The 15,000-nt window shown below is 41.7% G+C and overlaps 1 protein-coding gene across 1 annotated transcript; it reads right to left on the minus strand.

The window, feature by feature from the left end:
• Positions 1 to 8,454: 8,454 nt before the first annotated feature.
• LOC138021221 (uncharacterized) lies at positions 8,455 to 14,562 on the minus strand. The gene is made up of 2 exons (XM_068868078.1): positions 14,451 to 14,562; positions 8,455 to 12,692 (listed from the first exon to the last, which is right to left on the minus strand). Exons 1-2 carry the CDS (start codon positions 14,560 to 14,562, stop codon positions 8,455 to 8,457), a joined length of 4,350 nt encoding a protein of 1,449 aa, XP_068724179.1.
• Positions 14,563 to 15,000: the final 438 nt, after the last annotated feature.

Here is a 15,000-nt window from a genome sequence, read left to right on the forward strand (position 1 = left end):
GTTGCGGCCTTTCCCCTTGTGGTTCTGTACGTTCCATTACATCTTGTCTGATCTTGGTAATCCTGATGTTCCGCGTTCTTGGGCTGATGCTTCTGAAGATTTATATAGTCCAGTTTCATTGTCGCTGTTGCTCTCCGGAGAAGCTGGTCTCTCAACGAATGAGGACACTTATATGGAAGTGAATCCCTCTTCTGCCTTACCATCTGCTCCTTCCTACGATCCTAGTGTGGTCTTGTCTCACCCCTTTGCTTTTGATAGTCGTCCATCGTATCGTGGAAGTTCACCAATGAATGTTTCTTTTGCAGCGGCTCTTACCTGAGACCGTCCTAGCATCAATGGCGGATCCACTGCTGCTCGTCCATTTGTCACGCGATCTTTCCTCTCTCGCTTTGAGAAAGATCACTTCACCCGCACAATGTCACTCCGGATCGACCTTGCACTGCCTTTTTTACCTTAGAGGATACAACTGTTACCTCAAAGCAGATCTTTGATAGCTTAATCCGTGATGGCATCCCAGCCTCGGCGGCTCGTTGCCTCCAGCGAGCACCCAATGGTACAGTTCACATCTCCTTCTCCAACTCTGATTTTCGCGACCTTTTTGTGAGTAAGTCCTCCTTCATTGTGGCTAATCGTACCACCGTTCCTCATCCGGCTCGAGCTAAGCTTGTTTTTGTGACTGTGTATGACGCCCCGTACGAAGTACCGGACACAGCTCTGGACCATCGTCTGAAGAAGTATGGCCGTATCTACTCTTCCCGCCGTGGAAGGGTTCAGGGTTTCCCCAATGTCTTCAATGACATGCGCCATTACCGTATGGATATAACTTCCCCTATCCCTTGTTATCTCCGCTTCGGGAAGTTCCTCCTCCGCGTCCAGTATGACAACCAGCCAGAGACCTGCCGCCGATGTAATGGCCTTGACCATCTGGCCAAGATTGCCAAAACCTCGTCTGTTTCAACTGTGATTCTATTGGTCATGTCTCCAGATCCTGCCCTGATCCGATGAAGTGTTATATTTGTAAGGAACATGATCACGTGGCCATTGACTGTCCTTTCTCCTGGTTCCGGCGCCCGCACTCCTACCGTGACACTGTTGACCCTTCTGTTGGAGAGAATGCTCGTGCTGGAGAGACGCTTTCTGATACTGATGATGATGATGATGATGATGATGATGATGATGATAATGGTGATGATGATAATGGTGATGCTGCTGTGAATGATAATGATGATAGTGATGCTGCTTCTATGAGTGCTTCCCTCTCTGCGGATCCAGAAGTTCCTTCTGTTATGCCGCCAGATGTTCCTGTCTTGCGCTGTGATGCTCTAGAGGATGCTGATGATCCCAATGTCTTGCCTGTGACCAATGACATTTCAGAAGAACCTGAGGTAGCAGCAAGTGAACAGGTGGATCTAGATAGCGCTTCTGCCATCGAGGTATCCCCGCTCGCTGGTGTGCTTCCTTTTTGGAGAAAGTGCCCTCGGCTGGATCGGGATGCCTCGGGAGGTCAGGATCTTGATGTAGATTTGTTTGAGCCCCTTTGCCTTCAGGTGCTGCACGATCAATGTCAGAGGCTTGTGCGATAAGAAGTTTATTTCGATCACTGATTATTTTCATAGTGCGAATCTTGATTTTTGCTGCATTCAAGAGACTATGGTTTCTAATGAGTCTATCCAGTCCTCCTTTTCTTCCCGCTGGCGTGGCCCTAGCTTTTGGGCCACGGCGGTTGGAAGAAGAGGGGGCGTTGCGATTTTGTGTTCTGACCGTTTTCGAGATAGACTTTCAGTTTGGCAAAGGGACTCGGATGGGCGTGTTCTTAGTCTTTTAATCAGTTTTGGTGACATCAATGTCAACCTTGTAAATCTTTATGTGCCTACGATTCCAGCTGAGAGAAGGGCTTTTCTTCGGTCGGCTCATGCATATTTTTTTCCCAGCTCTTGGCTTGTTCTAGCGGGAGATTTCAACTGTTACGATTCCAGTTTAGACAAAATGGGAGGTAACATTTCTGTCGATTCGGGTTTATCCGATTTCAAATCATCTTGTAGTATTAGAGATGCATGGCGTTTCAAGCATCCTAGAGAGCGTCAGTTCACGTGGTTTAACCACGATTTCAGTATTGCAAGCAGATTAGACACCTTTTTTGTCTCCCGTGTTCTTTGCGATTCGATTAGTGAGTGTAGCATCCTCCCATGTGTCTATTCTGACCATGATTTTGTTGTTTTAGAGCTTGATCTGACAGATCCAGCTAGATCTGGGCCGGGTGTTTGGAAGTTTAATAATTCCCTCCTCCAGGATGAGGCTTTTTGCTCTGAGATCTCTGATTTGATAGATGCATATCTATCCTTTTGCCACGTTTTTCCTTCAACTAAGGAAATGTGGGAGTTGTTAAAGAAGGATTTCAAGTCGACTTCAATTTCTTTTGCTCGTGATAGACGTAAGGAGCTTTCTAGAGATAAAGTCCTCCTCACCAATTGACTGATCGTGCTGAAGCGGCGTTTAGCTTCAGAGGTTACGGCAGTTTCATCAGAGATCTTGTAGTTAGAAGCCTCTTTAAAATCTATCTTTCATAGAGAGTTAGAGGGTTCTACAATCAGAAGTCGTGCTAAGTGGTTGGAGGAAGGTGAGGCCCCCACTAGGTTTTTCTTTAGTTTAGAAAATCAACGACGGGATGAGGTCTCATCTCTCCCTGAGATGACGGAGGCTCATGAGTGCTTTTATTCTGCCCTCTTCGCTGAGGAGGAGATTGATCTTGATGTTCAACATGAGCTTCTTTCTCACGTTTCGAGCCGTTTGTCGAATTCCGATCGAGAATCTTGTGAGGGCCTCCTTTCCTTAGATGAAGCTACACAGGCCCTTAACCTCTCTACTAGGAATAAGACTCCTGGATCAGACGGTTTGACAGTTGAATTTTTTTCAAATTTTTGGTCGGGGCTTGGCCCCCTTTTAGTCGACGTTTTCAATGAAAGTTTAAGTGATGGCGAACTGTGCGAATCTATGAAATCTAGTTACTCGCCTAGTATACAAGAGGGATCATCGTAAGGACTTGAAGAACTGGCGTCCAATCTCCCTCCTTAATGTAGATTATAAAATTTGTTCTAAGGCTTTCTCTTTACGCTTAGCTAGGGTTTTGAGTTCTATTATCAGCCCTAACCAAACTTGCTCTGTTCCAGGAAGGTCTATCGCTTCTAATTTAGCTTTATTGCATGATACTTTAGATTACATTGACCGCACTGGGGAAACGGGGATTCTAGTTTCTTTGGACCAGGAGAAAGCACTAGATCAGGTTAATAGGTCTTTTCTGATGACTCTTCTTGTGCATTATGGCTTTGGTCCTTCCTTTTGCAATTGCATTCGTACGCTTTATAATGGTGCTTACATGCGCATTCTCGTTAACGATTTTCTTTCGAATCCTGTCCCTTTGCATCAAGGTGTACGGCAGGGCGACGCTTTGTCGCTTATGCTGCACATCCTGTGTGTGGAGGTTTTAGCTTGTAAGGTTAGAGATTCTCCTGACATCGATAGCTTTCTCCTGCCTGGGGCTGGGGGGATCCAGTTTAAGGTCGGGCAATATGCGGATGATACGACAGCAATTGTCAAGAATGACCGCTCTCTTGTTTCACTCTTCCGTGCAATATCCTTATATGAGAAAGGCACCGGAGCAAAGCTGAACGTCTCTAAGACTGAGGCCATGTGGCTTGGTGCTTGGAAAGACCGCCAGGACAAGCTGCTTGGCGTCAAATGGGTGCAAAAAATGAAAATTCTCGGGGTTGTCTTTGGTACAGTTGATGTGAATTGTGATAATTGGGAACCTCGTTTGTCAAAACTTGACAAGTCCTTATCCCTGTGGAAGTCGCGATCTCTATCCTTGATTGGAAAAGTTCTGATTTTGAACATTCTCGGTTTAACTCTTTTTCTGTTTTGGAATTTGCAGGAATTTCCTGGCAAAAGTCAGTCATCACAAAAAAATGTTTTCCTTCAGTCTGTGAATATCCCCTGCACCTTTCTTTTTTCGGCGAAGTCCCTTCATCCGCTTTTTCTAAAGAAGGCTTACACCATTCCGATTCTTCCAGCTTTTTGGTCTCCCTTCGTATCTGCGCGTTTTTCCCTGTCTCGCCATTGGCGTTTAGTCCGTGATGATTTCACTGAAAACTTCAAAAACGACTTAGCCTGGTTAATTACTCTTCGTACGATTAAAGTGCGTCGCTCCCTTCGTGATTGGGGCTATATAGGATCCTCCCGCTGTGCGCCTTGCCCTAGGGGTGAAACTAATGACCATTGTTTTTTACACTGCCCGCGCGTTAAATTGGTTTGGTTCCACTTCTTACCCCTCCTAACTAGTCTCCTGACTTCGCCTTTTAGGCCGAATTGCGCTTTTGTCTTCTTTTATGAGTTCCCCACTCCTCATGCAAAGAACCTCCGCCTTATCTTATACTTAATCAAGTCTATTTGATATGGTGTTTGGAAATTTCGAAATAAGGCTGTATTTCACAACGGTAGAGAAAATTCCAGAGCCATAATTAAGTATATTACAGCATCTGTAAAGGTTAGGATCCTTATCGACAAACACCGGTTTTCCCCGAATAAGTTTCGCTCCCTGTGGGTCCATCCTGCAATTTGCCATTTCCGAGATAATGATAATCTTCTTTTCCTTTTCTAGCTGCTTGTAAATTTCGCTCTAACTTGTAATTCCTGATTATCTAGTTTTGCTTAGTAATGTATGTCGTAAATAGTTTTATTCTCCCGAGTAAGGTTTTATAATAGTACTGTCTGCAATTAGACATAGCTCTTTGGCATTATCAGGGGAGGATCTAGCATTTTTTGAAAGTGGGGGCCGAACAAGAATACAAATCAGCGTGCCTCAGTAGCGCCTTCGGCGCTACTTTCTAGGGGGGTCTGGGGGCATGCCCCATCAGAAAATTTTGAAAATTTGGGTACTCTTACATGCAATCTGGTGCAATCTGGAAAGTAAAATATCAGGATTCCATATTGAGTAAAATTATAAGTTGTGGTTATAGTGATGCATGGTTTATGACTCTTCGCTCCAAAGTCACAACAGCCTTGGAAGAAACGAATAATGTGTATACCACAAGTGCGCAGGATGGTGATCTTTACGTCTGCTTTCTTAGCCATTTTCTGAATCTTTTCATGCACTGAATGCGCAAACACTGTTTTTGCATCCTTGCGTATATCTGCCAGCTGATCTTTCACCACGTTAATATGCCTGTATGCCTCAATAACATCCAATGTCGAACCCTGTAACGAACGGCTAAGTCCTACCCTGAATCCAAAAAGATGCTTGGCAGTGTAAAAGGCAGCAATGAACACAGGGTTCATGATTTGATGGAACAGCACATAAGCACGTACGTATCACAATGATATTCTATTTGTACCTAACCAAAATATATATAATTATATATATAGACATTAAGATTTTACGTTGTTACAATCTCTGTAAAATAGGTTGACTGTAGACAAGGAATTCTCATGCAGTCTTCTTCGTCATTTCAAAAGGATAATATTAACGCCGGTAACGTTGAAAGCTTTTTCGCACAACTTTGGTCATAATATTAGCGAAAAATCATGCTTTAGCTAAAAAAATCAAAAGCTCCAACGGACTGCTTACAAAATTATAAAATTATTGTATATTTTGACAAAAAAATAAATCTCCGACGAACTGAAAGGGGGGGCCGCGGCCCCCTCGGCCCCCCCCTAAATCCGCCCCTGATTACAAAGCTTTTGCTTTCATGTCCAAATTGAGCACTCTACTACGATGAGTCATTGCCGCTAGCAATTGCGCATGCTCACTAGCTCGCTAGTTTGAGCACTCTGGCATGACTTGGATGTACCACATGTGTGGGACATCTGGGGTGGGTTTATAGCTTAACCTCCATCCTAGACATCAGCACTGCACTGATGAGGCCCAGAAGGCCGAAACAGTACTGTCTGCAGTTAAATATATATATATATATAAAATCTAATTGCCATATAGTGGCTAACAATGATTGGCAATCGATTAACTAGAGAGGTTCTGTCTGCAGTTAAATACTGTCTGCAGTTAAATATATATATATATATATATATATATATATATATATATTTTGAAATCTAATCTAATTGTCATATAGAGTGTCTAACAATGATTGGCAATCGATTAACTAGAGAGGTTCCCTGCAACAATGCTTTTACGGAAAACAGGAAACGTCAGGCACTGAGAACTTTGAAGAGTTTTGCCAGAAGTCAAAGAAACTTGTTCGATTGTAGTTCACTTCTTGCTTTTTGTCATATGATTTTGAGTAACTCAGTTCTCCTGACGAGAACGACAAGTGAAAATTACATGAGAGAATTATCATTCTTTCATGACAAGCAGTATCCTGACATGTGTCGTTCACATAAATCTCGAGCTTCCCGCTGCTTTTGCCTTACGCCCAGGCTTACATAAGCAGAAATAAAAACACAGTTAGCATCGCGTTTACGTGAAATGGGAAACGGCAGGCTGCTGTCTTTTTTTTAAATGAAAGCTCCAAAATTTTCTTATCCGATCCTTCCCAGTCTTTCTCTTTGGAGAAGTTGCCTGATATCTGCAGATAAGAAGTAAGAAATGAGTGAAAGAAACGAGACTCTGTTTTTTGTTCATCTCAAGTTTTAGCTTCGGCTGATGTTTCCCGTAAATGCGATGCTAATGTCGTCGATCTTACGAAGATCTAAAACAGGGAAACAAGGTTCGCGACTCGCAGTTTGAAGATGCTGCCTGTGCTTATGCTAGTGAAAATCAGCCCTTGGTGATCAGTTATCGTGCACCACTTTTTAAGAAAGAAACCTGTAACTCAACACGCAGGGTTTTTCTGTACTACGCACTAGCTGTATGTAAAGCACGAGTCATTTGATTTTCTGCGTGTGCTTTGACTAACTTGGAAATGGTTGAACACCACTAGGTTGAAAACAGCATCACTTACTATGCACCTAAAATAGTTTGTAATAGTTTCATCCACGTTTCAATTTTTCTACCATTCCACACATTATTTTTAAGTTCTGAAAAGGTATTTGAACATCCAACACATTCTACAAAATCTACCCATTTTCTACAACTTCCTTTTCTAAAGCAGTAGTAATTCTTTCTTCTATATGTACTTACTAAAATCTAAAAAATACGAAATTCTGAAAAGCGATACCCCAAAAATGTAACTGAACCCGTTCTGGAATGGTTTTGAATTCACTGACTTGCATGAAGATTCTGCAAGAGATACAAGAATTAGATTTGCATGAAATCACGTGACATGCACGTGGCTGTCCGGAATGAAAGCCAATTGTATTCTCGGAGGGGCCAGTAAGCAGCTATTACAACGGCTCTCGGGATTGGTTCAGAAAACAATGGACGCAAAGAACGATATAAAAGAAACAATGGACCCTAACTCTAAAAACAACAGAGCTGCGTCCTAAAGGGATGCAATGAAATTAGAGGTTGTAAAGAGCTGCACCCTATCTCTCTCTGCGAGACCAATTCAATGCATTCAACACCAACTTAAAATGCACAATATCATAACTGATAAAATTTAAACAGTCATTTGCGACCAAGAAACAATTCTTTAGATTGCTAACACTCCCTTTGTGGAGAAAGGTAGGACAGCAGTAAGGGTAAAGATTCCAGCTGAATTCAGCTGGTTGCGATGTTTTTGAGGTCTCCATCAACTGGTGCCTACCCTGTCTTGATCAGAAGATTGGGAAATCCTAGCAGATCAAGGATCGTTTTATTTCCTGCGTAATTGTGATCAGTAGAGACCTTTCTTTTTACTTCACAAAGCTACCCTTGATTTGTTTGTTTGATTGCCACTGAAACATCGGGTTCACGTCGCAATTCTCACTCTTTTCAGTGCAATTATATATCATGCAATCTTAATCCCGACTACGGGTGATGTCACTGAGTTCAAGTCCAGGGGTGATGACAAATACAGTTGTTTGTCTTTGGCCTATAGCGACTGTAAAGTTCCGTTAATAACTTAATTTCCCCATTGACAAACTGTTTGCCTTTTATATATCACAAATATTTTGTTCCCAACAAGCCGGTGACTTTATTGCACGAGGAAGCACAAAATTTTGAATCTTTTTAGGAATCTTTTGAAATTCAATTCACCTGAAGACAGTAGTGGAATCCCATACTCCTACAAATATTTAAATATTTTGAAGTTGCGATTTCAATTAGCCAACGTAAAACAAAAGGAAAAGTGCTTGTCGTCTTGCATCTGACACAATACGGAAGATTGCAAGAAATAAACCTAGGAACTCCAGTGTGGTGGAATCACTAAAAACAAAAATACCAAATATACGAAAACTGACATGTAAAAATCAAGAAAAATGACGAAAATTGCAATGGGCCGTGACTTTGGAGACTCGTGGAAAAGTCGTGAATTAATGTTATTTGATAAATGGAGAACTCTCATTTACTTCAGAAGTGGTAACTGTTCAATCACATTTGTCAACTTCATCATCATCATCATCATCACCATCATCATCATCCTCATAAACATAGAACATATCCTCTTCCCACTGTGATAAGCTAAAATCCGCATCACGGGAGGTTTCAGGTGGTATCTCAGATTTTGATATCAATTCCCGTACAGTTTGTCGACTTGTCCCGGATGATTTCACTGTGTCCTCCATTGGTGGCATCCAAAATTTCGAAAGGGGCTCATCTTCCAATCCGCAGAGTTCAATGACGCAAACTCGACTTGAGGACAACAAGCAAACTGCAGTGTCCTCCTTTGTAGACATAAGCAGACACACAATGCTTTCCTGGTCTCGTGTTATCTTTGCAAATGCGACAGCCTTTGTTCTTGCCAGATCCCACAAAAACACCAACCCATCAATGTCGTAAGTTATGAGATAACGATTTACTTTCAAAAACTTACTACATTCAATTCTTGCCAGATGACCGCGAAGAATTGCTTTGGATAAAGAAGTTTTCACAGAGTCCCGAACACTGCTGAAGAGAACAACATTGTTCCCAATGCAGCAAGCGAGCAGGTTATTGTCCACCGAAAGGGTGCACTGACTGAACTTAAATGTGCTGTAAGATGAACTGACGCCGGCTCTTGCTAGTAAACGGCAAGGAGAGTTCTCGTACTCCCAAATCTCAACTTCATTGTCACCGCACAAGATTAACCTTGTCTTGTCCGATGAAAGGCAACAGCATTCAACCTTCAGTGGACATAACACGGGGAATTTGAATGAGACAAGCACACCTTTCTCAACATCCCATTCGTGGAAATGTGGCTCGTTCACTCTATCCTGGACACAAAAAAGGAGCAACTTAGAGTCAGCTGAAAATGTAAGTGCAGCCGTGAACGAAGATTGTTGTTCATAGACTGTAAAAACCTTTCTATCGTCAAAGACAAGCAGTTCTATCTTATTCCCTCTGTGAATGGCAATTAACTTTCCATCAGGAGACAGCACATGCTTATCAAGCAACTGCTTACGGGAATCTGCCAGTAAACATTGCCATAAGAATGATATGGTTTCGTGAGTAAAAGACAAAATGCTGATAAGCGAGTCGCAATATGGAAAACAAAGAGACAAAGGTTCACTTGAATGGACTTTCAGGACAAACGTCGACGCCAAAAATCTCCATGGACTCAAAAAGTCGGTGAGAAAGATTTGTTTTCTTTCGCCTCTGGTACTTTGAAACAAATAAAAAAACTGCTTTTCATCAGTGCAGTAAAAAAGGTTTGTTCCCCAAACACTTTTTAAAATTGTACCCGTTTGAAGACATAAAGCGTGTAGTGACCCTGATGAAGTGCTATATATGAAGTAGCTGTCATCATTCATAAATGTGAAGTAAACAAACGGCTCACCAAGATCTCTCGGGATACAGTTATCATCAAGAAAATGCTGTTCTTCATTTCCTTCGGATAAAGAGCACACACGTAAAATGTTGGCTTCATCAGGATAGCTCAGGAGGAGCCACTTCTCGCGTGGTGAAACGCAAATGAAACTCACGCAAAACACTTGTTCCAGAAAAAGACCAGACCTCCTTCTACAGAATGGCAAAAACATCCTGGCCAGCCATGCCACTTGACGCTTTCTATCTTTCTGCTCCTTACTCACTTTTCGCATCAGCCAATACTCCCAATTCTTCTCGAGCAAATTCAAGAGGGTCACAGCGTAAAACGTTTTTGCCACAGCTATGTCACTGATTGAAGAGGCTTGAGCGATGATGCCGCTAAGTCCCTTTACCGGTTTGTCGTGCATTACGTGCCAAAAATAAGTGAATTCGTTTAACTGAACACTGTGCCAAAAGACATCGTACAACAAAGGTCTTCCGGTGTGTACATTCCACACCTGGAAATCAAATATATAAGGATAAAGTTCAACAATCAGTTGGCGAACTTCTGTCAAGGATAAAGGCTGTAAAGGAGCCAATAACAGTAGCAATTCGTTGAGTTTTTTACAAAAAGGCGTACCGTGATCACAGGGTAATAACCGCGTATAAGGCGTACCTCGCCGATACTTTAACAACCCTCGGGAGTCAAGGTAGCAAAACAATTGTTCGAATGATCTTGTGCAAAAATCAGTGAATTGCCATTGTTTGGCATTTTCGCAACGAAAATTGGATGGCCGCAAAACAGTCTCTAAAGAGCAGATCATTTGACTTCCATCGTGGAACATTTCTTGTAACGCCCAATAAGCCAATAGCTTGACTACACACTCAGAAGACTCCGAGAAAGTGCCAGTCCTTTTTACGACAAAGTACTGATCGTCAGGAGTGAACGTGCTCCACTCATAAATGACTTCATTTTCAGAGAACTGAAAAGAGCCATCGACACTTTTACGCTCAACCGAAAACCATTTGTCCAGTCTACCGAAAAACAGCCACTTACCGTCAGGCGAGAACTCCAAATGCTTGATTTTGTTTATTGTAAGTTGACTTATCTCAAAAGGACCACTCGCTATCGTCAAATGAGATATCGATGCATCAACAAAAACAATGTAGCGACCATTTGAGGCCGCTACCGTCCTTTGATCAGAAGCTGTCGCAAAAACGTTAAAACCTGAGAGAAAATTAATGCCTTCCCCGTCAAAAGCACTCCACTCTAACAATGGACCCGACAGCTTAGGAATTAGACTGGTTTCTTGCAAGACTTTTGATCCACTTCGAAGACAGGAGATTAAAAGGTGAGGGCATTCCAAAAGAATATGAACATTGCTTTCAAGCGCGTTAAAGATCTCATGGAGAATATTCTTCTTGTGTGAGTCCTTGAATTTGGGGCAGCATGAAGCAAGCTTCAAATCTTCTAGCAGGTGGTAGATACCAATTTTCCCACTTTCGACTCTTTTCTCCAAGAAATGCAAACTTGTCAAACACCTAAAAACAGTTCCTACTAATTCCTGGTCACCATACTCACACAAAAATCGAATGGCAAAGCGAAAAGCATAGTCCTGCACATCTACATTTATACATGACAATGCTGGGGAAGGTTCGTCGACTATACCAGATAGTATTTCCTTAAAACTTCTTGCCAGGTACTCATCTGCCTTTTTCTTGTCTATCAGCAAGTGAGGACAATCTTTCCTTCTGCTCTTTCCTTGTTCTTCTCTCCTCCTCGGATTTTTCGTCAACCAAGTTGGAATCAGTTTGTGTAGAAAGGTGACGGTATCATTGAAAGTTTGATGCAAAGCAAATTGCATAACGGCATCTATTACTTCCTGTTCATCAAGGCTTGATGTTTCCTGTTGCAGAACAAAGGGAATAAACGAGACAGGAAGTGGAGATGGAGCAGCTAAGACACAACCGATCAACTTCCCGTAAAGATCTTTCCCTACCTTACTAAACACTCGCTGAAAATTGTCCCGAAAGAAATCTTCAATATCTTCGACAAGGTCACTCAGCGTGCAATCCTCCATCTTCCCTGTTTTTGCGAGATCGTTGAGTTTCTTCCTGAGGTAAAATGCATGCAAGAACAACCCATTGCAAGACTTCGCGATCTCTTCCACGGTGAACGGGAGAAGCGAAAAATCGACACCATTCTGAAGAAATCGTCGAATATCTCCCTCGTGCTGCTGATAAATATAATGCTGTTCACTATCGCCCGCGCAAATCCTAACACAAGGATTGTATCTCTCCAATCTTCCCCGTATTGTGTCTTCAGGGCGACTGGTGATAAAGAACAAAAGCCAACGAGGAAGACTCGGGAAACGTTCCTTTATAAGGAAAAGGAAATCTTCCCTGGACTCGTACTCTGTCTCATCAAGGGCGTCAATAATAACTAATTTTCGCTCTGCTAAATGCGTGCACTTAGCTAATGGTTCCTCTAACAGTTTTGTAAAAAGTTCCTGAACACCTAATTTATCATTGTGTAGCATTGTGCTTACACCATCTACCCCACCCAAAATATTGTTGTAGTGACTATTATATTCGCAAAGTTGACTTGCCACAGTCCCAAGAAGATACCTCGGGTCATTTCTTGTGTGATCGTAGTGACGGCAAAAGCAGGCAGCACCTAAATGTCCAGCTTTCTTCATGAGCTGCGCCAGGGCTCCAGCAATTACACTCTTGCCGACTCCTGCATCACCCAGGAGAACATAAGCTCTGGAGTCACCAGGATCACTGAACCACTTATTAAAATCATCAAACAGCCAATGTCTTGTATCTGGATCGTGGCGCCCGGAAAAGAATTTGATGTCTGATTCACAATCTGCGATCTCTGAAAAAAACAACAAAGGAAAACATGGTGGGACCGAACATCTGTTTGCTGTGAAAATAATGATCCGAGTAAAATGAACAAGACTTAGTGATGCCAGGTCCTTTGCATTAGAAAACGTAATGCTGCAAGGAACTATATAATGAAAACAAAATTTATGCAATGAGAAAAGCACACCTAGAGCCATTTTCTTTATCATTCGACTGTTTATCCAAAATTTTCAGAGACCTCCTTGATTCTATATCTTTTTTGCTGGTGGAAGTAACGTTTCATAAACTAATAGAAATGAGGATAAGACCTGTCCAGGCGTAATAGCGTACTCAAGATTACAGTTTCCTGTTCCGAACACGCGCTTGCGCGATATCACAAACCAAAACTTATACTTGTATTGTACTTATGTTATTACTCTAATTAATAAGTGCTCTCGTCTCATAAAGATGAGGCTGAGGCACAAAGGACAGGTTTCTAAACTTCTCTCATGAGATACCCTGATCTTACTTTTCAACACAAGATACAAGTTATTCAGAACAAAGTTGTAACAACAGGCCATCTATCCGCTCCCAAAAATCCACCTCTATCTCAATAGGACGTCACGAAATTCTCTCACTCATTACATATTTTTCAACCGTAATGGGGGTGTAACACAATCATCTTAAGGCGGCGAAATACGAGATACGAAAACCCTCTACTTGTCGCGTCAACATTGTTTCGTTGCAAGTTTTGGTCGATGTTTCGCGTCTTTCACCTGGCATGATCAACTTGACCCGCAACAAAGACATTTGTTGCGGGTTGAAGAAATGCAGCTCGCTGATTGGTTGATTTGCTAGTACAGGAGCACATTTGTTGCGCGACAAGTTGTGAGCTTGATCAGTGAAAAACGAGCGACAAAGCCAAAATTTGCAGCTCAGAGTAGACACCCGCGCTACTTTAAGCAACAACTTTCTTCAACCCTCAACACAAGTTTTTGATGCGCGACAAGATGATCGTACATGGTGAAAGACGGGAAACATCGACCCAAACTTGCAACGAAACAATGTTGACGAGCCAAGTTGAGGGTTTTTGTATCTCGTATTTAGCCGCCTTAGGAGCCTCGAAAGGGTTTTTAGCTGCGCGCACGCGCAACCTACACACGCCATAACTAAATTTAAATCAAATTAGAGAGCGCAACACACCGGAAGTGAAAATAGGCGTAAAATCGCGCGAACCGCAAATAAAACCTGCGGGAAAAAATTGGTCTTTATCTCGAAATTTTGCTCGGTGACCTATATTGATTTTTTGCATGCAAGTATCATTCACGATGGCACTTCAAATAAAAAAGTTTCGGAGTAAGTTATCTAGTACAATTTTCTGTGAACTATAAAACGATATATCTTAAATTCTACTGGATAACTTTTTGTCATACTCTCTAAGAAGTTAAAGAATTTAGGGGGATTTCTAACAAAGAAATAAAAACGATGGGACAACGACTTCGTTTTTCAGATAATTTTAAAGAACTGAAATTTAGAGGACCCTTTGTTTGGACCTGGCGTGTTGCCATGGTAACCGATATAACGTCATAAGTGCCCTTAAAGTATTACACAACAATAGAGTTGCAAAGATATTTATAGTTTGTCTACACTATGAAAAATCCTTCTTTGGTATCTTTCTTTGGTGCCTTTGCTACAGTGTTTCACAAACACTGTAGAAACGAAAAACCCTTTCGAGCCTCCTTAAGCAAGTTCCAGACACCTCCTCCCCGTGATTTTTATTTGAATAAATTACCATGCTCATAATGACTGTGCGTGCTGCTTCTGCCAGCTGCTGACACAACATTGGCACAACTTGCTTCTGGTTGTACAGGATCTATTGTAGAATAATCAACACAATCTGCCATTAGGTTAACAACAAAAACAACATTACTTTTACTAATACTATTAATTACAAATATCCAGAAATGAGCGAAAAAATGGAAGCCTTTACAGAAGTAAAACATTGACTCGAAAAAATATCAAGGTACATGTGAATATGGAATTTGATTAGGTAAAAGGTTAAAATTTATTAGGCTACTAGATACGCATTTGAAAAAAATAATAAACAAGTGCTAAAAATTACAGACATCACACAACAAAGAGCAAAGCGAGCCAGTGGTTCAGTGTAAAACAGTGGAAATGTTAAAGAGAGCAGAGGAGAAATCCTTGAATTTATGTTAAGCTAATATACATAATATATACAGATACATAACTAAATATTAAATAATATTCAAAGATATATTAATCAAAACGAAAAGCCGCTGTACAAAATCCGGCCCTGGATTAGTTTAAAACCAGTAAAC

This window comes from Montipora capricornis, chromosome 10 (assembly GCF_036669925.1).
Source record: "Montipora capricornis isolate CH-2021 chromosome 10, ASM3666992v2, whole genome shotgun sequence".
NCBI classification, from domain to species: Eukaryota; Metazoa; Cnidaria; class Anthozoa; order Scleractinia; family Acroporidae; genus Montipora; species Montipora capricornis.